Source organism: Myxine glutinosa, chromosome 6 (genome assembly GCF_964187855.1).
Source record: "Myxine glutinosa chromosome 6, kmMyxGlut1.1, whole genome shotgun sequence".
Taxonomy (NCBI): domain Eukaryota; kingdom Metazoa; phylum Chordata; class Myxini; order Myxiniformes; family Myxinidae; genus Myxine; species Myxine glutinosa.
In genome coordinates, this window is record NC_136266.1 from 101,858,829 (window position 1) to 101,886,027 (window position 27,199).

At 47.6% G+C, this 27,199-nt stretch overlaps 1 protein-coding gene across 5 annotated transcripts in view; it reads left to right on the forward strand.

Moving 5' to 3' along the window:
* The window catches only part of ARHGAP21 (Rho GTPase activating protein 21), a 176,340-nt gene that overhangs the window by 138,771 nt on the left and 10,370 nt on the right, over positions 1 to 27,199 (forward strand). For 4 of the 5 annotated variants that reach the window (XM_078780265.1, XM_078780266.1, XM_078780268.1 and 1 more), the window contains one exon: positions 21,956 to 22,032. In XM_078780265.1, coding sequence (XP_078636391.1) covers positions 21,956 to 22,032 — 77 coding nt within the window. The remainder of the gene's footprint in view (positions 1 to 21,955; positions 22,033 to 27,199) is intronic. The other variant, XM_078780267.1, reaches the window with a different exon arrangement.

Genomic DNA, 27,199 nt, shown 5'->3' on the forward strand with positions numbered 1-27,199 from the left:
CCCAAGAGCTTGAGTGACATAACTTTTTGGAGAGGATTGTTGAGAAAGTAGATGGGAGGGTTTTCCAGATGGTCTTTTTGGAGAGACATCGTGAGAGTGTGAGATTTGTCAGGATTGAAAGACATGTTCCACTTGTTTGACTAGTCTGTGATTTTGTTCAGGTCTGCAGAGAATGAGGAGGCTGCAGACTTCCGATCGGAGGGATGAGGTATGGAGCAGAAGAGAGTGGAGTCATCAGCAAAGAGATAGAGAGAGTATTTTCGAGAGAGTCAGAGAGATCATTGATGAAGACCAGAAAAGGCACAGGGCCCAGAACACTGCCTTGGGGAACTCCAGCCTGAACAGGAAGGGGAGATGAGAGAAATCCATTCAGGGCCACACATTGACAACGACCAGAGAGGAAGTCCGCAAGCCATGCGTGGAGATTTCCATGGATACCATAGGGGGAGAGTTTGGTGAGCAGAGCAGGGTGCCAGACCGTATCAAAGGGACGTGATATGTCAAGGGAGACGGCTCTAATTTCCTGTTTGACATTGAAGACCTCCATCCATTGTTAAGACAGCAGAAGCAGCATGTCCAGAGTGGAGTGACCTGGTCTGAATCCAAATTGATGATCAGAGATCAGGCTATTGGAGAAGAGGAAGGATTTGATATCCGAATTAGTGATGGACTCCATGTCTTTGCTGATAATTGGGAGCAGGCTGATTGGTCTGTAGTTGCAAGGATCTGTTTTTGCACCTTTTTTGTGAAAAGCGGTAATGTTGGCAGATTTCCAAGCTGATGGCAGATGAGCAAAAGAGAGGGTGAAGAGAACAGAGAGAGGGTGTGAAAGAGCGGCAGAGCAGGATTTTAGGACCCGTGGGCTGATGCCGTCTGGTCCAGTTGCAGAATCAGAGTCGAGGATTGACAGAAACTTCTCCACCTTGTCAGGAGAGAAGGACACAGAGTCCAAGAGAAGCTGGGTACGGTGGGTTCAGAGAGAGATGGGTTTGGGACACAAGATTTTGAGGCAAACACAGAGTTGAGGCATTCAGCTTTTTCATGTGTGGACTCAGCTGTGTAGCCATTTGAGGTAAGGGAGGGGATGGAGGGGGAACAAACACCAGAAACAGATTTGACAAGACGCCACCAGGATTTGGAAGAGGGAGACAGGTTTTAGAGTTCACTCTTGAGAGTAGAGAGATATTGTTTCCTGACTCTCCTGAGGGTAGACACACACTTGTTCCGAGCTTTTTGAAAGGAAATGAGAATGCCTGCCATTGGATTTGTCTCCCAGGAGGCGTAGGCAAGTTGTTTCAGGGCAACTGCCTCACCACAAGATTCCGTGTACCATGGACGGGAGGAAGGGTATGACAACTGAAGATGAGATTGGATAAATCGGTACATGAGAGAGAGAGAGCAGTTTGCTTTGGAAGAACTCCCAGGATGAGTTGATGTCAGAGGCAGTTGAGTTGTAGACCAGTCCAGATGATTGATCGCTGCTTGAAGACCGTGCCAGTTAGCCTGAGTGAAATGCCAGACTCGTCGGCGCTGAGGAGGCTCTCCGAGAATGGCCAGAGAGATGTCCACTTTTACAAGCATATGGCCAGATGAACTGATTGGAGCAGAAGAAGAGCAGCAGACATTTTTTGAGAAGTTTGTCATAACCAAGTCTGGAAGAGAAGATGCTCCATTGACTGATATCCGGGTTGGGAAATTGACAGATTGTGTCAGTCCCAGTGAGTCGCAGAAGTCCTTTGCTGAGGTGCCATGGCTGGTGAGAGAGGTTCCCACACCCAGCCAGCTGGCATGATGACAGTTGAAATCACCACATATGAGGAAGAGAGAGTTGGGATGAGTCGATAGAAATTGGTCCATGTTATCAGACAGCAAGATGTAGATGGAGTCATCACTGTCAGACGCCGCGTGCCTTTGATGGACGATACAACACACATATGAACAAAAGGTGGGAGCGAAGGGGAAACCGTAGCCAGAGGTACTCCTGGGGGTGTGGTGGAGAGAGGGCAGTGCAGGAAGAGTGAGGAAAATAGTTTTGATAAAGATAGCAACCAAATTAAATGGTTTAAAATGTTCTGGTTAAAAATGTATAATTTTCCTGTTGGTTTGGATAAATTTGAAGCAACTTCTGAATTTTTTTCTCTCCGCGGAACATTTCCTTGTTTCAGGGTGAGACAGACGGACAGATATAATTAGCCTATTACATTGCTACCAGTGGGAAATCCACGGGCATAGACGTGTACATCACTATTCACTGGGACATTTGTACATCTTGAGTTAGATGCTGCACATAGAGTTTCAGAAAATGGTTCCTGATAACTCGTCAGATCCAGAAATGATGTAATCTACACAATTTATTTACCTCACATAATATGTGAATACATGTCCATGCACATGGGAAATACAGTTCGTAATGTGGAATTCCACGTTATGTAAAATGTGACTTCAAGACCTCAAATCTTCTCCTCTTCCTCCCACTCCCTCATCATACACACTGCACAGGGTAGAGAGGGGGGAGTAGGTGGGAGAAGGGAAAAAGAGGTGGGAGAGGGGAGAAAGTGACACTTCTACCTTGACGGGAGAGGGGGGAGAACCTGCCTTGACTGACTTACTTCTGTTGTTCATTTTTAAACTGGAAAGCATCGAAATCATTTCGCTCTTAAATTAAAAATTGCTTAAAATGAAACGTTATTATTTAATAAATATTGTATTCCATAGTTAGTCCGCATATCCAATTTATTTTGGACAAAGTTTTTCAAAGTATTGTTTGATTACATCATCGGAAAATATATAACTCACTTTAAATATAGGATATATGTATGTATGTATGTATGTATGTATGTATGTAGGTGTATATATTTATATATATATATATATATTGTCGCGATCCCGTCTGTGGAATGTATCCCAGCACGGAATACGGACGTAAATGTCCGGGCTTCAAGTAATCCACGTAGTGAACCAAAAGAGACGCAATAAACACAATTGTGTTTTAATCGGCCTTCTAGGGGTAAAGCACGATTATTTATTGGCTCGATCACAAAAACCATGAAAGGTAACCAAAGGTAATTTGTTGCACAAGCCGGCAGCAACTGTCGGCCACAGACGCTCCAACTGGACGCAGGTAAGATCACTCGCGGCTCCAATCGACGGGCTCCGGGACTCGGAGGATACCAGGATGGAATACCGCACAAGGCCGCCAGGAACGGTCGGCCAGTAGCTCCAACACGAAGCAGGCAATCTAGGACTCACAGTTCCAATCTACGATCTCCGGGAATCACTCGTTCTCTTCCGGAATCACTCACTCGTACATTCCATAACTATAAACGATCAGCACAACTCGCTGTCGTGAGGCGTAACGAAAGTTCCCTCGCCTCGAGGCCTCGAACCTCCGAGCTGCGTCCGTATCATGAGATGGCGGCCGCGCTCTCTGACCCTCCACCAATCACGTCCCGACTCGCCTCCCAATCGCGTGAGGCTCCAAGGAGGTTACGTCAGTGGTGGGCGGGGCACTCAATTGGGTGAGAACAAAGGTGGTTTCACCGGGGGGTTTCTCACAGTCCTCCCCCCCTAAGTAAAAACCCCGTCGAATAGACGGCGTTTTTAAAACCAGTATTTGTAGTAGGTGCAAATCACATGGCAAGATGATGGCGGGAATTGCTAACAGGCAATTAACGCAATTAACAATTACTAACACTTGTTAACAACAATAACGAAACAACGCAACAATACAACGCAACGCAATGGCGCAACACAATAACGCAACAATAACGCACTTATTAACGCAACAGGCAATTAACAGGCGTTAACAGGGTAAACAATGAACCAGTTTTTTTTTTTTTTTTTCACACACAATATTAAACACCATACACCCCATTAACATCTACCCCACAAGAGTTACACTTCACCCAAAGCACAATAGGGAAACAAGGGAGCCAAACTCAAGGTGGGGAAACATTTACAGGAAGGAAACGGACCGAGACCTAGAGCGGCGGGTTCTCCTCCGGTGTCGAGAACGACAGTCATATGCGTAATGACCCCTTTCACCGCACTGGTAACATCGATCTTTCGGGTCGAACGGCCTGCGGACCAAAGGGCGTCTGAAACGAGGCCGCCGCGACATGCCATTCGACATCTCGACGCACACCCGCGATCCGCAAATTAACCTTCCATCAAGGGCTCTGACCGAATCTTCAGCATCTCGTGGATCTTCAAACTCAACAACTGCGAATCCAGGTGGGTTCCGAGCAACCCATACGTTGCGGAGTGGTCCGTAATGCCCGAAGACCCTCCCTAGCTCGGCTCTCGCTGCTCCATTGCCCAGGTTTCCCACATATACCTTAGCATTAGCGTTCCTGCTGAATCGCGACATGGCGGGAGCGGTCCCTGAGGAGCACGGCACCTGAGGTTGGCTTGACGGGAGGCTCGGGTGGACTTCAGCTGACGCAACGTCACCGTCGGAAACTGGAGTCGAGGCGCTAGGCTCCTCGGGCCAGAGTGAAGATATGTCTGACTCCGCCCCTCTCTCCGCCTGTTTACTCTGGGCTCTAGGGACCCCCCCACAGGTCAGAGTCAATGACTCCTCCCTGGCTATGGCATCATTGCCAATCAGCAAGGAGACCCCGGGTATAGGGTAGTAGGGTACTACCACACAGGTCACTGGACCCTTAAAAATGTCACTCCGGACCTCGAGGAGGGCAAGGGGGTACCGGCCAAGAACCCGGTCAATGCCCCGAAGGAGGGTATACTCGCCGGTATAACGCATCTGAGAGGCCGGAACTACCCCCACCCGGAGAACACACCGTGTCGCCCCAGTATCCCGAAGGTATTTGGTCTCAAACTTCAGCATCGAATCGGGGCCACCCACTAAGGCTGTCCCTGAATACTCCTGATGCAGTGGATGAATGGAATTAGCCCCGGTGGCAGTGACCTCGGTCACCGATGCCACCGTCGTGTGCGAGGGCCCGGCGGATGAGTTCCACTGATCTCCCTCCGACTTAACAGGAGGGTTGCCTCGGTAGGCCGGACTGGCGGGATTAGAGAAACAGCGGTTTTCACCGTGCCCCACGCGTTTGCAGAAATCGCACCAGGGCCCTGCCCTGGTCTGCGGCTCGCGAGCGCCCCCAGTGGAGGTCATCGGAGAACCCTTCCCCTCGATCCAGCCGCCGGGCAGACGGGGGGCGGTCTTGATCGCAGACTCCTCCGTCTTACGAAGCGACTGCGTGACTTGCAGCATTTTGCACGCCAAAACATGTTTATCAATAAGGTTGACGCAGTCTGCCAAGGAAACAGTGTCTTTGTCGACAAGAAACAATGCTAAGTCAGGCGGAAGCTGTTGATCGATACGGTAACGCACCAGGAGTTCCGCAACCGCTTGAGGTAACTCCACCTTGCTCCCCTTGAACCATCTCTGCAGCTGTTCCAACAAGGCCCGCGAATGTTCCTCATAGGTTTGACTGGACTCACGAGTCCAGCTGAAAAAATTTCTCCTATAAATACATGCGGACACCGCATAGGCATTCAAAATCTCGGCCTTCAATGCCCTGTATTTGTTTGCGTCCTCGGTTGCCATCCTCGCATATACCTCCCTCGCCTTCTCAGATAGATGGCTCACAAGATGGCCGACCCACAAGCTCTCATCAATGCCACCGGCAGCCAACAACTTCTCCGCCATCTCCAGATACGCTTCTGGCTTCGTGTCTCCCGTCCAGTCCGGCAAACGAACATGAACAGTTTCCGGGACTCTTGCAGCAGACCCCTCTGCCCGCAGTCGTTCAGTCAACATTCGCAACTCATGCTCTCTGACGCGTTCAGCTTCTGCTGCCGCATGCTCTCTCTCTGCTGCCGCCGCACGCTCTCTCTCTGCTGCCGCATGCTCTCTCTCTGCTGCTGTCTCTGCTCTGTCATTCTCCCTGTTATACATGTCAAGTTGTTGAACCGGAGTCAGCCCGGTCCAGAAGGGCGAACGCATGCATTTGGTCATGATGGGATCGCTTCCTAACATCTCGGGTTGAGTGACCGGGTCAAGGCTGCTTGCGTCGCTCACCTCGCCACCCACGTGACTGTCAACATGATCAGGTTGAACTCTCACTTCCCTGGTCGACATAGCTTGGCTACGAGTTATCATACGACCAGGCACAAAACACAACCTCAAACACAACGCTCAAACACAACGCTCTGTTGGGGAAATACGACCCAACTACGCAATATCACCCGCACATCAAATTGCCAATGAGAAAAATACCACGTACAAATACTCACGTTTTTTTTTTTTTTTTCGGTTGTTTGGAGGGATCCGAGGCTATTCGCTTATTCTTTGTCGGTTGTTTGGAGGGATCCGAGGCTATTCACTTCTCTGCCCAAGACAGCGTCCTACGGCGAGAAAGTTCCTCCCAGACGGCGTCCGCTGGTGAGAAGGCGATGAACAGATGCCAGAAGATGTCGTCCACTGCAGAATTCCCGTCTCAATCGAATGGCTCTTACTTGAATGATCCTAGGACGAGCAACCCATTTGTCGCGATCCCGTCTGTGGAATGTATCCCAGCACGGAATACGGACGTAAATGTCCGGGCTTCAAGTAATCCACGTAGTGAACCAAAAGAGACGCAATAAACACAATTGTGTTTTAATCGGCCTTCTAGGGGTAAAGCACGATTATTTATTGGCTCGATCACAAAAACCATGAAAGGTAACCAAAGGTAATTTGTTGCACAAGCCGGCAGCAACTGTCGGCCACAGACGCTCCAACTGGACGCAGGTAAGATCACTCGCGGCTCCAATCGACGGGCTCCGGGACTCGGAGGATACCAGGATGGAATACCGCACAAGGCCGCCAGGAACGGTCGGCCAGTAGCTCCAACACGAAGCAGGCAATCTAGGACTCACAGTTCCAATCTACGATCTCCGGGAATCACTCGTTCTCTTCCGGAATCACTCACTCGTACATTCCATAACTATAAACGATCAGCACAACTCGCTGTCGTGAGGCGTAACGAAAGTTCCCTCGCCTCGAGGCCTCGAACCTCCGAGCTGCGTCCGTATCATGAGATGGCGGCCGCGCTCTCTGACCCTCCACCAATCACGTCCCGACTCGCCTCCCAATCGCGTGAGGCTCCAAGGAGGTTACGTCAGTGGTGGGCGGGGCACTCAATTGGGTGAGAACAAAGGTGGTTTCACCGGGGGGTTTCTCACAATATATATATATATATATATATATATATATATATATATATTGTTACAGATCTCGGGGGTCGGCTCTCCCCTTATCAAGGGGGGGTTAAACCCCTTGTCCTTTTAGCTGGCCGTCCCGAGTCCTGGGAAGTTATAACGCTCCTTCCGGTCGGTATTAGCTAGGGTCATTGGTCAAGGTAGTCCCAAATACCTACTTACTAACCCGACCGTAAAGCAGGGAAATAACTCCCGCTCGAACCACGGATATGTTGGTAAATGCCGAGCGGTTAGCAATCCGCAATCCGAGCTATTAACAAAGACTAAACCCGATTCTCAGCGGTTCCTAATCGTGCCACAGGTACTCAATTGAGAGAAAGGACGGATGCGATCGGAGGGAGAGGAAACCAGAAGGTAGGAAGAACAAAGATGGGTTTATTCACAAATATACAAGAGAAGAGGAAACGAAAGGGATGTACAAGAGGAAGAAGAAGAAGCAAGACACAGGGCAATCTTAATACAGTCTTAACTTATTACCCCAGACAAACATACCCACTCACACAGGGATTGTATCTGGTAGGGTGGAAGGTCCAGGTAGATGGTCCAGGCGATGGGGTCCAGGCTCCGGTCCCGCGGGCGAAACCCGGCAGGCAGCTCTGCATACTGTTCAACGCGAGCAGACCTTACATAATGCGGGGGGACTGGGATGCTTCGTACGTAATAAATGTATGGCTGTGCCAAACGCACCCTCTCCAAGGTTCTCTTAAAAGCGCCAGCGAGTGAGTCCTTACGCCAATGTGCGCTCCGTATCAGGCTTTTGCAATGCACTCTCCCGACCAAGTCCTTTCAATCATGACAGTCCCCTGCGCAGTCCGTGAAAGAAGTCCCTTCAATGCGCGCACCTCCACCAAGCCCCGTCAATGCGCGCGCCTCCAACAAGTCCTGTGAAAGGGCTTTGCGTTCGCGCTTATTTTACGTGCGCCAAGATCACTCCGCCAGCCAAAAAGCCACGCCCGTTGGTGATATTGCCTCAGCCTTGGTTGGCTGGTGAGGGCTTACCGGCCACGCCTTTGACGGCTAGTTGACAGGCCACAACTTGTTCTTGGCGTTCCGCCCCCTTTTTCCTCTGGCCTGACCGCATGGTTAATGGCGTCGTTTGAGCAAACGCTAAGGCGGCTGCTGCTGGCAGAGGCTTGTAATGGCATCGCTGGGAGAGAGAGGTTGGCAAAATGGCCGAAATGGAATGGGACCTACTCCTTATTTAATTGATGCAACGCAGATTCAACTATTGGAAACACGGCCTTAACTAAAACACATAATAATGAAATAACTGGAATTTCTAAGGTGGCCTACGTGTTGCTGTGGCCTAACTAAGGGTGCTACCTTTAACCTTTTAATAATGGGATGTTTACAAGTAATTATTTACACAAGTTTGTGTTCTGAAACCGCAACACTGCACCCTCCCTTTTTACAGGCTTAACCCGAGCTGAAACAAAAGGAACTATCTTTTAAATTAATGTGACACTTCGGTGTGGTTACCCTCTACTTTTAACCTCACCCTGAGTGCGACAGTTTTAACACTAAATATGTCCCACCTGCTGCGTTGCATCCTACCTAACTGACTCACGCCCACAATTAACCGAATTGCGGAATGGTCTTCAAACTAAACATTTAGCCGGTGGGGAGCATTATTTACAATACACTACTAATTACTTACACTACAACCCAGGACCTGTCTTTTGTGGGAAAAGAGAAGATGGTTTGAAAAGGGGAAAAATGCCATTGCCGTGCACTGCACCGATACACCATACCATATGTACCCAATATGCACCATAATAAGAAAAATGCAACAACAAGCACCATAAAGCACCATAATGAAAATGCACACAAAAAAAAAACATTTCAAAGTTATGAATGATGTCTGATGTCTTCTTCTTCTCTGCTGGGCCGATGTATCTTGCCTTGATCTTCTTGCTTGGTGTTATTTTAATAATAAAAGGGCACATACCGCGTCCGCTTTTTATTATTGATATGGCCAGCAGGGCCAACTCAGGTGGTCCACCTGCATGGCATAGGTGCCACTTTAAAACCAGTGGTCCGCAAGCCAGATACCGCTGGCAACCATGGTCGGTCCCAGCAGAGATGCCAGGCCACAGAACGTGTGGTCCATATGTGGTGCCAGGCCACAGAACGTGTGGTCCATATGGTGCATCAGTGCAGGCAGGAGGCAGCAAAGGTGCGGGCGCACAACTGCGGTCACCTGCACACTCCCCTCGGGCACAAAAGAACATGGTCCATGAGTGGAGAAGGAAGGACAAGCAGATTAGTGGGGCAGGGGCGCAAGGGTACACATCAAAACAAAGTAATGCGATATGAAGGGCACGAGAGAGCAAGCTAAGAAAGCTCGTCCCTAGCGTTCGTCACCCCCCATGTCACCTACCCTACCCTTGCCCTTACCCCGTATTTACACAATTTACAATTCGTCGCTACCGTCTTGTCTTTCCCATTCCCTAATTCCAAATTCGTCATCAATCCCTCCTAAGGAGGAAGAGATGGAATATCAAACAATGTCTCACCCACGTCAAGATGCGTCTTACATTCCCCAAATCGTCTGCAAAACATGGTATGGAGTTCTTATCACCCAATTGAGGGGATGCGGATGGTGCGAAGAGACTTTCCTCCTAACTAACTTCTAAATGACATTAACTCTCTTTACTCTACCCGGGGTCTTGCCCTGCCAATCCATTGGCCATCCTTACACTATACAACAACAACACAACATGCATTTTAAAGGCCATTTTCCCTGCTAGAGTGGGGGTTCGCCTTGCGGTCCCCATGACAATCTTCTCCATTTTGCCCTATTTTCTGCATCTCTCCTTGTTAACCCCCTTGCCCGCATTTCTTCTTCCACCATCTTTAGCCAAGTGTTTCTCGGTCTTCCCCGTCCTCTACTTCCTTCTACATTCATTTCCATCACTCTTCTCAACCAGTCACTTTCATCCTTCCTCAACACATGACCAAACCATCTCAACCTGTTCCTCTTCACAGCATCAATCACAGGCTCTATTCCCATCATCTTTCGCAATTCATCATTTGTCTTCCTCTCTCTCAATGATACTCCGCACATCCACTGAACCATTCGCATTTCCACCCTTTCCAACCTTCGTTGCTGCTCTACGTTCATTACCCATGTCTCGCTCCCATAAATCATAACACTTCTCACACATGCAGCATACACCTTTCCCTTCAGCTTCAACGACACTCCCCTCCTCATCAGCACGCCACTCAGTTGCCGAAACTTCTTCCATGCACATCTCACTCGAGCAACCGTTGCCGTGTCTGATCCACCTTCTCCATTCAGCATGTCTCCGAGGTAGCAAAATGTTTTCACACCTTCCAGCTTCACGCCGTCTCCAAGATCCAACTCAACATTTCCTCCATCTGCAGCTCCCTCTGTGCACACCTTACATTTGAATGTAGCTGCCATACTGGTTAATGGCCCTCTCAGACCACTACATTTTTGATGAATCCACTCAGCGCACATTGTACATTGAATGGAGTTCACTCCGACACCCTTCCGACACACAGCACAGAGCCATTTCCCAGTTCTTTCCACCTCACCACATGCTTTACCACTTGCTATCACCTTCGTCTTTCCGATATTCACCTTCAGACCTTTTGTCTCCATACATTCCTTCCACTTGTTCATCTTTTCCTTCAGTCCATCCATACTTTCCGCAATAAAAACCAGATCATCTGCATACAACAACTCCCACGGTAAACCCTCCTTTACGTTCTGAGCCAGCACCTACATCACAGCCACAAATAGTAGTGGACTTAGTACTGACCCCTGATGGACTCCCACCTTCACCTCAAACTCACCACTGTTTCCGTTCTTCGTCCTTACAGCTGTGCGCGCTCTTTTGTACATTGCCATCACTACTCTGATCAACCATTCCTCCACTCCTAACTTCCTCAATGCCCATGTCAATACTTTGCGTGGAACCCAATCGAATGCTTTCTCCAGATCAACAAACCCAAGAAACAACTTCTTCCTCTTCTCCATGTACTTCTCCTGCAACTGCCTCACAATGAAAAGCGCGTCTGTTGTTCCTCTTCCTGGCATAAATCCAAACTGCATTTCGTCGATCTTCACTTTCTTCCTTATCCTCCTCTCCAACACCCTTTCCAATACCTTCATTCCATGCTCCAATAACTTTATCGCTCGGTACGAGCCACACTCCAGAGGGTCACTTTTCCCCTTGTATAGAGGGACGAGGGTACTCAGTTCCCAATTCACTGGAATGCGGCCTTCTTTCACCACCAGATTACAGATCTCTGTCATTCTCTTCACACCCCAATTTCCTGCTGCCTTCAACATATCTCCCACAACTCCCGTCGGCCCTCCCGCTTTTCTACTCTTCATTGCTTTTATCGCTTCCTCAACTTCCTTCTCAGTTATCTTCTCTGCCGGTCCTAAAACTGGGTTACTCTCTATGTTGCCATCCCATTCATTCTCTTTATTCAACAGCATTTCCATATATCTTTTCCATCTTCCTTTAATTCCATCTGGGTCGACAACGATTTGTCCCACTTCATCCTTCAAGCAACTCACCCCCATCACATCACACCTCTCTTTCGCTATCTGCTTTGCAATCCTGAATACTGCTCTCTGACCCTCTTCCGAATCCAAGCGTTCTCCGAACATTTTCCGACATGCCTCCTGCGCCTTTGCTACCTCTTTCTTTGCAGCCTTCTTGGCTGCCTTATAACTTTCATGCTCTGCCTTTTCTGGCCCCATACCCTTCGCCTTCTGCCACTCCTTGAACTTCTTCCTCTTCTCGTCAAACCTCTTTCCAACTTCATCATCCCACGACCATGTTTCCGAGTGCCTCGGTGGTCCTTTTGTCCATCCACATACCTCACCAACGGCTCCCAACAGACTAGCTTTCATTGACATCCAACCACTTGCAAGCTCAACCTCATCATCCTCTACCCTACTCAGCCTCTCTTTCAATGCCTCCCTTACTGTCACTTCTTTCAACCTCCACACCTTCATTCTCGGTTGGTACTTCACCCGCCGAGCTCTCCTCGCACCTTTCACCCTTATGTCGTAGACAACCAAGTGGTGCTGTGAAACAGCCTCCTCCCCCGGGATCACCTTTGTGTCCCGGAGGTGCCCCCTATCTCGCCTACGCACCATCAGATAGTCAACGGTTGTCGTCGACCCACCTGACGTGTATGTAACAAGCTTATTATCCTCTTTCTGGAACTGAGTATTACAAATCAACAAATCAGCTCCATCAGCAAACTCCAAAATCCTTTCACCTTCTCCATTTCTCACACCATATCCGTAACCCCCATGAACTCCCTCAAAACCATCCATACTCCTTCGCACATGTCCATTTAGGTCTCCTCCTACCACAACAACTTCCTCATCTTTCACGTTTTCCAGCAGCTTCCCTATCGCACACCAGAACTTGTCCTTCTCTTTATCGCTTCGACCAACCTGCGGAGCATATCCCGAGATGACGTTCACCAAGAGCTTTCCAATCATCATTTTCACCATCATCAACCTATCACTCACTCTAGTCACACTCACCACACTGTCTACAAACTCCTCAGAAAACAGGGCACCAACACCATTCATGCCCCCCAGGCACCCTTGCCACATAAACTTGTATTTCTGTCCCTGCCTACCCTTCACCTTTCTCACACCACTTCCCTTCCATCTCGTCTATTGCACACAACATATGTCCACTCTTCTTCTGACCAATACTTCCACCACTTCTCCTGATCTCCCTGTCATTGTCCCTCCATTCCATGTCCCAAACCTCAGAAACCGATCTCCACTTCGGGCTGTACCCTGCCCATATGTAGTTGTAATTGTCATGGTTCTCTTTTTGAGGCAATGTTTTTATGGCTGGATGCCCTTCCTGACGCCAACCCTCTTAGTCGTCTCTTACGACACGCAGGGATACGGTGTACCTATTCTCATCTAGGGTATACACTGGGAAACGTTTAAAACATGGAAATTCTGGGGGGTGGGGGGGGGGGGGAGGGCGGCGTCAGCATCACGGCTGCGGTTTAAACATATTTGAATAATATTGAAACAAAACCATGAAAAATAATCTGGGAAAAGTCTCTAAGTGAGGACGTGGATTTGAGAAAGAAGGAGCAGAGGTGGAAGAAAAACGAGATATAGGGGGCGGGGTACAAGTCGAGACGAGGAGGAGAGCGAACAAGCACGTGTCCGGGAGGAGATAAAGAATTAATAAAGATTTTTTTTTTGTTTATTTGGTTTGTTTTGTTTTTAAAACGTTGGACAAACGGTTAGATGTTCGTGAGAGGTAGGGGGGAGAAAAGAAAATCAAAGAAACAAGCAAATACTATGAAGGAAAGAACTTATATTCAAAAAATACTGACGGGGGGGGGGGGGGGGGGGGGAGGGAGCATGAGGTGCGAACCCCCCAAAAACGACTAATTACACACAAATTTGCAATAATTACAAAACGGAATAGAAACACACAATAACACATACACAATAAAATAACCAGTGGAAATTTGACAAAGGCGCGAATGGGAAAATACTCAAACTTTTATGTCGTGGAGAGATCGAAGCAAACCTCCTCGCTCGAGGGACCGGAAGCGGAAGGTGGGGTGTAAGCCATCCTTACACTATGCGGTTCTAAAAACCAATTCCCATTGACCAAACTGTGGCGCTCTCCGATTTGGGGTCTCACTCCCCCGAATTTTCAACCTGTGCCCTAGCACAATTTCGGCGTTGGGTCGTGTGGCTCACCAGCAGGTCCGCTCACCTGCACACCTCCGCTACTGTAGTTGCCACCCGAGCTTACCTAGCTCCTCACCCTAACCTGGGGAAGGCCCTCTGGCTCCCTTACCCCACTAATGCCCCCTCTGGCATCGGGCTACCGAGGTCCTCTCTCGGGATCCACGGGCCCCACTGAACTCTACTACCTGGCTCCCAGAGCCTACCTGTGGCCTCACCTGGCCGACAGACTACCAGTGGCGGAGTGCTCAACCAACCACACTCACTAACAGGCCACACGCCCAGCCATTTCACTCTATTCATGCACCCAACAAAACACTACCCTGCTACTCCCGCACCACAGATGTCAATATCCAACCACAATTTACCTACTCCCTCTACCTACTTTTAAACTACCCTCCCCGGGTATTCGTGAAGGGGTCCATCCTTCCCCCATCCACTCCTTCGCACCATGCACTCCACTCCACGTATTCCACACTACTCACTCCACACCATTCATTCCAGACCATTTATTCCACACACATCATTCTCGAGCATTGCCTCATTTGCTCAGCACTACCAGCAATCTCCATTCGCAATTCCTCATTTCATCACTCTCACCATAAAGATTCTCATGCACACAGCATCATTTAAACTAACTACTACCCCTCTAATCCTTGTGCTTCCCCGGTCATCCCTTATACTACGCACATCCCCCGTCATTATAATCCAACTACTCTACTCTACGTCCCCACTACAGGTACACTGTCGCTACTTAATTATTGGTCCCCTATAGTAATCTCTAGGTCCCTATACATTATCCTAACCCTCCCGGGCTAGTTTGTACTGCCACCCCATAAACTATAGCTCATGTGCCCAAAATGGATGTGAGGGATGGTAGAGCTACCATCCCTCTACATCACTATCGCCATTACTATCGCTATCCGTTCTCTGAACTATGAGCCTCTCGGGGAAATACATTTTTTTTACAGCTCGGCTTTTCGCATACTGTTGTCTGTCTCCTGTAGGTTGGGTCCGTCCGGCACCCTCGATTCTGGGGAGGAGGTTTTGTCGGACCGAGATTCCAGGGTCCATCTCGGCGCGGACCCTTGCGGTCTCCGGCCCGATGACCCAACCTCGCCCGGCCGGAACACCGCCCCCGCTAGGGGGCGCAGGTCCGACCTGGCCCTTCTCCCCCCGAACCATGCCGCTCGCCGCTACGACGCGGCACCGATCAAACAGGGCGGAGCCCGGCCTGATTCGTGCACGGCGCTCCTTGCAGGAGCGACGCGGCAATGATCCCCGCCGGCCCCCGCAGCACACAAAGAGCACCACACCCCGAGAGCTCGCGTCGGCTATACGTCGGCCTGAACGCTGTCCCGGTTAGCGTCGATGCTCCCCTCGTATGCTCACACCACGCGTTCCTTTTCTCTCTCGCAAAACCCGGCACTCCAACGCCTCTCAAACACTCCATACACTCCGTCATTGCACTTGCTCATGCATTCCCTTTCGCTCCGCACTCAGGTGCACACCACTCGCTGCTCGCACACTCCATAACACACCTTCCTTCCGTTACGTACTCCGTAACACTCATGGGTGTGCACTCTCTTGCACATCCACTCAGCGCACACCTACCCACGGGTGTGCACTCTTTTGCACACCCAATCACGTGCTCCAATGTGCATCCCCGCACACACTCCACAACCAACTCAGGTGTGCATCCTCTCACACGCTCCTCATCCATCCCAGGTGTGCATCCTCGCACACTCTCTCCATCCATCTCACTCTCTGTATCACACTCTTCCAATGCACACTCTGTACCGCATTCATCACCCATACACTCCGATGACTCTCGCACTCGGTAACACCCTCGCACTCTGGCGCCATTCGCACAAGCGCGCCATTTCCACTCACACAGCGCACCACGGACCTTCTACGAGCGCCCGGGTTATGCCGGGATCCCAAGCGCGCGAAGAACCCTCTCGCGCCAAATCTTTTCGCGCCATATACAGCCCGGCTTACCTTCGGGATCCTCTTCTCCACACGCACCTGCAAATATTTATAAGGATTAGCAAGTACGGCATCATGATGTATATACAGACTTTGAGCATAATCCATTTCTTCCTCCTGCGAGTGCTTTTCTAAGTCCGCTGTCTCTCCAATTTCCACTATTGCTTCGGTTATTTCTTTTTCTTTAATTTCAATGTCTTTTCCCTCGACGACCTCTAGCGCTAATAAAATCAAATTTTCTAATTCTGCGGTCGCCGGCTTCCCCATACCCCGGGTCGCGATTTCTATATCCGTCCAGTTACCTGCGCCTTGCTCTGGCTCGCTTTCCCTGCGCTTCTCAAGTCGCGCTACTCTGTCGCATACCATAGTGCCCTTCCTGCCCAACTCGTGGTCTCTGTCCCTCCCCAATGCTCTTATTTCATACTTGGCTTTGTCCCTCGCTAACCTCTCATTTATTTCCCGGGCTTGGCCATTTACGTCCTCCAACTGGCCCCCGCATTTGTTTTCTAATCCTCCCAATTTATTTTCTAATCCCCCAAATTTACTTTCTAACCCCCCAATTTTGCGGTCCAATCCCCCAAATTTGCTGTCTAATCTCCCAATTTGACCGCCCAATTCATTTCTCATTCCCCCAATTTGGCTTCCCAATTGCTCCCCCATTCTGTTTTCCATTTGTTGATTATTGGCCCTCATTTCTCCCATCTCCATTCGTATGACTGCCCGTAGCTGCGCCATGAGGGCCTGCATATCCATTCCTCCCGCTTGCGCAGCGGGGGCAGCCCTCGTCGCCATGTGTGAGGCGCCGCCATTTTGTGCGCCTGCAACCCCCACTACCGCACGTTCTTCGCTTTCCTCCTCCATCTCTCCCACTTCTTCCCTGGGCTCCTGGGTTGACTCTAGCTCTTCTTCTATCTCCTCATTTACCCCCACCGGCATCCGATCGCGTTGGTTATCCATGGCACGATTCAATTTGGATGTTAATAAAAATTTCGGCCGCTCGTAGTTTTTGACCAAATTTTATACAGATGAGAAAATTTGGTTCGGGCTTCAAATCCCACTCCTGACACCAATTGTTACGGATCTCGGGGGTCGGCTCTCCCCTTATCAAGGGGAGGTTAATCCCCTTGTCCTTTTAGCTGGCCGTCCCGAGTCCTGGGAAGTTATAACGCTCCTTCCGGTCGGTATTAGCTCGTGTCATTGGTCAAGGTAGTCCCAAATACCTACTTACTAACCCGACCGTAAAGCAGGGAAATAACTCCCGCTCGAACCACGGATATGTTGGTAAATGCCGAGCCGTTAGCAATCCGCGATCCGAGCTATTAACAAAGACTAAACCCGATTCTGAGCGGTTCCTAATCGTGCCACAGGTACTCAATTGAGAGAAAGGACAGATGCGATCGGAGGGAGAGGAAACCAGAAGGTAGGAAGAACAAAGATGGGTTTATTCACAAATATACAAGAGAAGAGGAAACGAAAGGGATGTAGAAGAGTAAGAAGAAGAAGCAGGACACAGGGCAGTCTTAATACAGTCTTAACTTATGACCCCAAACAAACATACACACTCACACGGGGATTGTAGCTGGTAGGGTGGAAGGTCCAGGTCGATGGTCCAGGCGATGGGGTCCAGGCTCCGATCCCGCGGGCGAAACCCGGCAGGCAGCTCTGCGTACCGTTCAACATGAGCGGACCTTACATATACCGGGGGGACTGGGATGCTTCATACGTAATAAATGTATGGCTGTGCCAAACGCACCCTCTCCAAGGTTCTCTTAAAAGCACTAGCGAGTGAGTCCTTACGCCAATGTGTGCTCTGTATCAGGCTTTTGCAATGCACTCTCCCGACCAAGTCCTTTCAATCACGACAGTCCCCTGCGCAGTCCGTGAAAGAAGTCCCTTCAATGCGCGCGCCTCCAACAAGTCCTGTGAAAGGGCTTTGCGTTCGCGCTTATATAACGCGCGCCAAGATCACTCCGCCATCCAAAAAGCCACGCCTGTCGGTGATATTGCCTCAGCCTTGGTTGGCTGGTGAGGGCTTACCGGCCACGCCTTTGACGGCTAGTTGACAGGCCACACCTTGTTCTTGGCGTTCCGCCCCCTTTTTCCTCGGGCCTGACCGCATGGTTAATGGCGTCGTTTGAGCAAACGCTGAGGCGGCTGCTCCTGGCAGAGGCGCGTAATGGCGTCGCTGGGAGAGAGAGGTTGGCAAAATGGCCGAAATGAAATGGGACGTACTCCTTATTTAATTGATGCAACGCAGATTCAACTATTGGAAACACGGCCTTAACTAAAACACATAATAATGAAATAACTGGAATTTCTAAGGTGGCCTACGTGTTGCTGTGGCCTAACTAAGGGTGCTACCTTTAACCTTTTAATAATGGGATATTTCCAAGTAATTATTTACACAAGTGTGGGTTCTAAAACCGCAACAATATGTATAAGTTCAAAACACACCTGGTCACAAGTGTGCCGCACTGACCGGGTCCTCAGTCGAGGTCCTCAGCATCATCCCGTTTCGGCCCTTCAACCTCAATACGGTCAGCTAAGGTGGGCCAGCAGGGGCACATACACATCCACATGCAGCAACTGCACCTGGATGCGTACATACCCCCACCCTCAGCCAGTGCGAACAACAGCAATAACACCTCCACATCCAGAATCCACAGCACCAAACAAACATGGTGGAACACTCAAACACCCACCTTTATACCCTTCACCACTCACCAACAAAACACACCAGATCATTCATACACACCCATACCAAAGGTGGGCGGTCCGCTTCGAAAGTCCGCTTATCCGCTTATCCGCTGCAGCGGACTAACGTTTTCGAAGCGGATAAGCGAATCAGAACAACCCCCGGAAACCGAAGCGGATAAGCGTAAGCGGACTACCGAAAAATTAAAGCGCATCGCGATTCGCCAAATCAGCTGTTAGCCTGAGCCGTTACTCTAGAATTGTGAATATTTATTTAAGTGAATAATAAGTGAAAACTGAATATTTTATTGGACGCTAGAGCGGCAATAACGTCAAGATGGAGAGATTTCTGACTCTCCAGCCCAGCGGCAGTGCCAGGGACAGGCACACGAGCGACGCAAACCAGCAGTCCCAGCACAACGACCTCAAGGCGGCCCTCGACGGCGGCAGCAGACGCGGCCGCCACAAGTCCTTCCAGGACATGGCCGGCGCCAGGTCTGTTGACTAGTAGACTCTCTTGTCAAAGAAAGGACGGGCAAATTGATTTTTCTTTAATGTAACTTGCATATATTAAAATTATATTTAAATTAACTGTAGAGTAGAGTAGAGTCGAGTGGAAAACTTTATTTCAATAAATTTTGAATAAATTTTATTTAAATAAAAATGTATATTTTTGATCTTAAAAGCTTTGTTTGTCTTTGTAGTAGTTAGAAATGGCTATTTAGGCTTAAAAAGCATTAAATTCCCTTTAGAAACGTCAAAAATCGCTTTAAAAACGTCGAAGCGCTTTAAAAAAATCGAAGCGGATAAGCGGTAAGCGGACTAAGATTTTCGGCCGCTGAAGCGGATAAGCAAATCGGACTACACGGGCTGGCGGAGCGGATAAGCGGTAAGCGGACTTAAAATTTTCCGAATCGCGCCCACCTTTAACCCATACACACACATACACACACGTACACACACAACACCAACCAACCAACCACCTACCCTTTCATCATACACCACTCAACACACAAAAACACACACTCATGCAAAAATTAATTCATGCAAAAACACACACCCTCACCCACTCTTTCATATACACAAAATAAGAATATATATATATATATTTGGCCGCGTGCCAAAAAGTGCTCATACATATATACATATATAAAAATATATAATATTCTGGGAGTATGAAACTATAATTCCACTGCGGTTCAATCCGTAACTTCAGTTTTCAGCCGCTGTACTTTTATCAAGTAATAATGATAAATAACTAATCCCCGAGCAGGGAACCCTACCCTCCCTCCTCTCCACTCCCTCACTCTGCTCTCCCCGTTTGCTCTCCTCTCCGCTCCCTCATTCCTCCCTCTTCTCTCTCTCTCCTCTCCCTCATTCCTCCCTCTTCTCTCTCTCTGTCTTCTCCCTCCTCACATGCCCCCCACACCCCCCCACCTGTCCACCTCTCTTCCCGTCCCCACATCGCATCCGACCAGATACATTCAAAGCCGCTATTAGAATGCATTTTTTACGGCTATAAACGCCAATATTCATCCAATTTCTCACGTTTTTGCTGCAACCTGAGTCTTAAACCATCTTAGCGACTCCGAAAAATATAATTGGATGATGAATTAATAGTTGAGATAAAGCTGTGAGGGAGTCTGAATGGACTTTATATTGCAGGCCTTAATTTCATTAAAAATGCATTTTTGTCTAAAAACGCAAATTTTCTTCCAATATTATTCCCGTTTTTTTTTTTTTGCAACTGAGACTTAAACCATCTTATTGACTATGAAAAAAAAAAGAAATCAAATTATTCATTAGAGTTGAGATAAAGCATTGATTTCGTCAGAAAGCACGATCCTTACAAAAGAGGGTGATGAGGCCTCCAGAACTATGCGGAGCAAACAAAATGGTTGAGATTCGTTTTTGAAGCTCCTCCCTGAACGGGTGAAATCCCTCCCTCAACAGGGGAAGTCCCACCCTGAACGGACAGACATACAGACTGGAGGAGAGTATTATAGTGTCGATGTTTATGTGGCACTAGCATTTACTGTATATTCATTCAACATTGTTGAAAGCATTTTTTGCTCAAATTTGAAACTAATTTTGTTTCGGTTTTTTTCTTTTTAAATATTTTGAACCGCCAGATTACTTTAAAATGTTCTCAACTTAGGATTCCATATTTTAGCTGTTATTGGAAATTTATTTCATTATGGCCATACTTTTTTACCCCTTGCTGCAAAGAAAGCACAGAATATGAACCTCATGGATTAATACAGAATGTTGAAGTCTGCTGTAGGAATTTTCTTCAGTTACTATTTAAAATGGCACATCGCAATAAACGTTCTACTTACATAGAAATCAAAGCAATGTTATCATAAAATACAATTTATCCCTCTTTTTTTCATTCGTAACCCCCAATAGCAAATGCTGCATTATTCTAATGGCAGCTTGTTAAAATTAGCGCCATCTTTGAGGCAATATTCAAACACTCTCTTTGAAACAATTTTCTTACTCCAATAACTCATCCGCCCCTTCCCCCTACCAAGTTTTTAACTTTTATTTTTACTCTTTTTGCGAGACATTACATATTCAAAAGTGCTGTTTGATCAGTTATCTTGGAAGGTTGGCAGTTACCAAATTTTCCACGTGCCGTGTGCTCGGAAGGTGGTGGAAAATCTTTCTTTGTGCCTCTGCATGAAAGCCTAGCGTTCCCTGGCGTATGGATGTGCAGACATTCCATCTTGAGCACTAGCATGGCATGGCGACTCGCGGTGAAGCCACACATCGAGGGCAAGCCTGCGGGACCGCATCCTGATGTTGAGGCGGAATAGCGCACAGCACGCCATTTTGCTAGCCAAATGTACGCCTTTGTAAAGGCTGCCAAGCTTGCCGGTGCTTCTCCGTTGTTCCTCGTTTGCTTGCGCACCTTTGTGCGGTTTGTGTTACTCGATAACCAATAATCTTTTTTTGTTGTTATTTTAAAATATATCTGCAGTGCCTTTGTTTTCTGACCGTCTGGCTTATCATTAACTTACAAAGGTGTACATTTGACCATTTAGAAGTCATTATCAGCATTTGGAAGATGTTTTGAAACAAGTTTTTTTTCTGACAGACAAAAAATAAAAACCAATAAATTTGAAGCAATTTTTCAAGCGTTGCACCGATTTCAGCGTTCCTCTGAGAACACAGTCAGCCGTGCTGTGCTGACTTTTAACACCCATTCATTTATCGCCCTTTTTCTGCCTTTTGCTTTTCTATAGATGTAATTGCAATCAATTTCACTGTATGTGTGCTATTCTTATCATGTTCTTGTTTCATTCTATTTTTCAGACGCATCTGCTACAAGTGACTCAGTGAAATCAAAGGTGAATTCTGCAGTCTCACCACCCGCACTGTTCTTCTCGATGGTGATGACATCTATGTTGGTTTCGTGCTAACTTTTGTTGCACATAGTTCCATATCTTATTCTATCATTTGCTAAGGAAACAGTATGAACAACAGCTGCGTGACTGCCTCCCACATAACAATACTGTAGTTTCTCAAATGGCTTCTATCGCCAAAAATGTAGAGCACATGCCAGGTGTGATCATTCAAATTGTGATAGAAGCATGAAACTTGGCATGGATATTCTTAGTAGCACCATCTTTGATGATGGAAATTGTTTAAAAGCAGTGTTCAAAAGATGGAGGATTTTAGGAGTATTGAGTTTTGAGAGGACACCAGCCATCAGAAAACCCAAGATGGCTGCCTTTTTCTTTTCAACATTGCCATCAATTTCTCGACTTAATACCCCTTTTTGATGCATAAAGAATATAGATGAGTAGTTTCTGAACCAGTTGAAAGTTATCTTGCTATTGTTGCACCACCCAAACGATCCTTAAAACCATAGGTTATTATTACACCTGTGATCATGCACACAAGCTGAAGTACCAGGGTGGGATAGTCTCAACATATTATCGCGTCGTCAGCGATTAAGATCACTGGTGACGGATAGCCGAAGCAGTTTTTTACTCCCGAGGCGTCCGGCCAAACATGGCAGTTATTGCGCGTGCGAGATGGAAGCTTGTGAGACGTGTATCTGAACGATAAAACACGGGTTTATTCCCGAACCCACGAACAAAGAAACACGACAGTAAATTCAACAATGAAATAATTTAATGAAAATAAATTAGGACGAAATAAATGTTGAGGTAAACTAATTGAAATTCCTACTGAGGTAAACTAAAATCCTACTGTGAGATGTCTCCACACAGTCATGAATACGAACACAGGGGAAAGTAAAATGAAAATAAAATGTCCCTTTTCGGGGCTGGCACTTAGCTCGTCCCAATGAGTACTTTTGATGAGGCTGACAGCAATGATGATGCCCGGAACCACAGGCGGGAAGATGGCGACGCGTCAAACGCCGTGCGCCAAAAAGTGCTCAGTAACAAGGCGGGAGGCAAGCACTACCTGCGTTGCCCTTCTCCTCACACACGAACTCCCCTTCGCACTCCCAGGGTCCTTTCCGCCACGAAGTAACCTCCCACTCCTCCACTGAGCTGTCCGTCCGCGCTCTCCTTCCTCGCGAAGCCTAGATGTCCACTACTTCAAAAATGGCCAGCATCCTGCTCGAGCAAAAAGCTCGTGCACTCCTCTTCTTCACTCCTCAGAGCCAATCGTGCCGTTCAGGGGCGTGGCCTGCCATGACTGGCTCTGCTTGGCTTCTTGCCAGCGTGGTTGTTGTCATTTAAAGGTGGCTTTCATGGCCGGCCATGGTAGTGATAATTTTAAGGCTGTGCAAAAACGTTAGGGAAAATTTACAGAGGGTAATCACGCACTGGGGAAAACTAGCCTTAAACCCTAGCGATAATTAGCACAACACCACCCCCCGTGTGGTGAACACATAAACAATCTTAGGCTACAGTTTCCCTACTTACTGGACATCGAGATTTCTCCGACGCGTTACACAGTCCAAGCTATTTCCTATACAATGCTACCTTCACTTTGGGATCTTTTTACCTACCCCCCACAAACGTAATAATATCCTTCATGCAATGTGTTGTCAAATGTCAACTCATCTTCAATAATTTATCTGCATATTTTAATTTATCATATATTTTAAATATTCTTTTAAATGCCGAGACTCGAGCAAGGAAGCTGTACATATCATTTTTTAAATCTTGGGTATGAATTGCCCAGGGTTTGAACCACTGAACTACCGGACTCGGAGCGGACTCTCTATTTATTTTGCCACCTTTCGCTGGGTCTCGCATGATTTTCACATCTTCCACCAGCCTCGACTTGTAAACAATACATATGTATTAGTAGCATGAAACAGAGGCATGTTTGTTCTGATGCTATTATTGCCATCTTGTTCTTTGGTGTTGGAACATTGTGGTGAATTGAGATCTTTCTTCATGTCCTGTTAACAAAGGCAACATTTATACCATTGCTTGCTATACAGTATTTAGATTTGGTAGGCACAGTCCTTTTTGGATGCTAGTTGATCGATGATATGAGGTTGAGGGGTTATACTTTTACTACCTTGAGCCATATTCATGTTGCTGTATGGTATTCAACTAGGTTCATGCTTTTGTCCTCCACCTCTTCCAGTCATTCATCCAACACCATTCACACACCGTGCTATCTGTATACCATTTGGATATGTAAAACCCCATCTTCTTTGGCTCGGGTATTTCATACTGGCACATTTTGTTGATTTAGGTGCAGCTACCAAATCGATACGGGACTGGTTGAGTAGGATTTGGGGCATTAAATTATTGCTATATTATGCGGACACTGAACTCCATACTTAGTTGCACAGCAGTGGCGTCACAAGTTTGTGGTAAATATATCAACACGAATGACCACACTGTGGTCAAAATCTGGTTAACGGGCCGATTGGGAAGCGCACATTTAAAGCACTCTTAAAAGATGAACAGCATGACTGGGAAACACATTTGATGCTCGATTAAAAGATTAACTCGACATACTGCTATCCCCTCTGGGCTGGTGCTCCTTCCTTACACCTAGCTCGGCTTCGCGCTGTTGAAAAACAACGCTTTCAGAATCATTGGAATCTCCCGCTATGAAGCTAACTCTGAGGGCCTTTCACTCACTCACCGTAGGCAGGTTGGTGGACTTTCTGTCTTCCACTGACTCCTCTCCGGCCTAGCTCCCCCAGCTCTGTCTGTGCTCAGTTCCCCAAATATTCCTACAGATCTGCCAGCAACCCTCTTCTGGTGAAATTGCCAAAACCAAGACTCTCTGCTCACCTTCACTCTTTCATTCCTCTTTACTCCTGCCTCTGGAACAAACTCCCTCACTCTCTTCAATCCCACTCCTCCCTCCAGGTCTTTAAAACAGCTGTTCACCACCATCTCTTATCTTCCCCCATCCAAAACCTTGATCTTTTCTACCCCCGTTAATTCACCCCAGATCCACTTTTTTAAAATACCAACTTCTTTCCTGAAAGTCCAAGCATTGTCCATGTGTTTTATACCTCTCCAACTGCCCTCCCCTCCCCCTTCCCATGCCTCCTCCCCCCAAGCCCTCTCCCTCCCACATATCTCCCGATGTCCCTGTTGTCTATTGTTGCACTTGTGTGCTTCCCGCTCTCTCCCCATTTTGTCTCCCGCTCCCTTTATTACATGTTTTATATGTCCGTTTGTGTTTTTGTGTGATTAATGTTAGCTCTTACATGAACCTCGATCTTGTATACAAAAAAAAAAAAAAATCACATCCATGTCAGCCTCTGCCACAGTAATATCAGAATGAGCTGATTCATCACATGGGCCCAGATTGTTTAATCTCAATATGGGGCTGTTCAAAATTAAGTGAAGTTATTTTTTTCAGGAGGCGAATACCATGCATGTTGACAGGCTTGATTTAACCTTACTATTATTTTTTTATTCGACATGTAGGGGGGTCCTCATCGTGATTAACACTCGACCCAAACAAAGCCAATGTAAATCTGACACAAACCCAGGAAGTGTAGAATCAGCATGGGCCTACAGGCCTGGTGTATTAGGCCCACCAGAAACCAAACCAAGATGGTAGCCATTATTTTGTCTGGGTGCCATACTGGGTGGAGTCAAGTGACAAATGTGGGTGTAGTTCGGCAGCTGTCTGACCAATGGGTGCACATTTCAAAAAATCGGCCCCCAACAAGAACAACAGCAATGCGGAGCTCTTGTAGTCCTGCGACACATCACAGGTAAAAACGGACATTCACAGAATAGAGCAGTAGCCATCTTGAAAATGACAGCCATCTTGGAATTGCAAGCATCTAATTTATTTTACTTTATATGAGAATATGCTTGTATCCTGATTTTAAAGCCCCTACCCCCCTCCCTAAGACTGTCAGGTTCCCATCCCCACTATAAGGCTTATTAAGCCATGTATTAAACAAATCTCTTCCTCCATTATTGGGTTCTTAGTACTTCTACACTCTCTGGGGGAAGTGATGACAACTTGATGCAATTTGTTCCCAGTGAATAGTGAAACAAGATGCTTAATTAATTTTGAACTTTTATGCAACATGTATGTGTTACCTGGTTTAGTACCGGTGTGTACCCTGGTTTAGAATAGGTACACCGTATCCCTGCATGTCGTAAGAGGCAACTAAGAGGGTTGGCGTCAGGAAGGGCATCCGGCCATAAAAACATTGCCTCAAAAAGAGAACCATGACAATTACAACTACATATGGGCAGGGTACAGCCCGAAGTGGAGATCGGTTTCTGAGGTTTGGGACATGGAATGTAGGGACAATGACAGGGAGATCAGGAGAAGTGGTGGAAGTATTGATCAGAAGAAGAGTGGACATATGTTGTGTGAGAATGGTGAAGGGTAGGCAGGCACAGAAATACAAGTTTGTGTGGCAAGGGTGCCCGGAGGGCGTGAATGGTGTTGGTGCCCTGTTTTCTGAGGAGTTTGTAGACAGTGTGGTGAGTGTGGCGAGAGTGAGTGACAGGTTGATGATGGTGAAAATGATGATTGGAAAGCTCTTGGTGAACGTCATCTCGGGATATGCTCCGCAGGTTGGTCGGAGCGATGAAGAGGACAAGTTCTGGTGTGCGATAGAGAAGCTGATGGAAAATGTGAAACATGAGGAAGTTGTTGTAGTAGGAGGAGACCTAAATGGACATGTGGGAAGGAGTATGGACGGTTTTGAGGGAGTTCATGGGGGTTACGGATATGGTGTGAGAAATGGAGAAGGTGAAAGGATTTTGGAGTTTGCTGATGAAGCCGATTTGTTGATTTGTAATACTCAGTTCCAGAAAGAGGATAATAAGCTTGTTACATACACATCAGGTGGGTCGACGACAACCGTTGACTACCTGATGGTGCGTAGGCGAGATAGGGGGCACCTCCGGGACACAAAGGTGATCCCGGGGGAGGAGGCTGTTTCACAGCACCACTTGGTTGTCTGCGACATAAGGGTGAAATGTGCGAGGAGAGCTCGGCGGGTGAAGTACCAACCGAGAATGAAGGTGTGGAGGTTGAACGAGGTGACAGTAAGGGAGGCATTAAAAGAGAGGCTGAGTAGGGTCGAGGATGATGTGGTTGAGCTTGAAAGTGGTTGGATGTCAA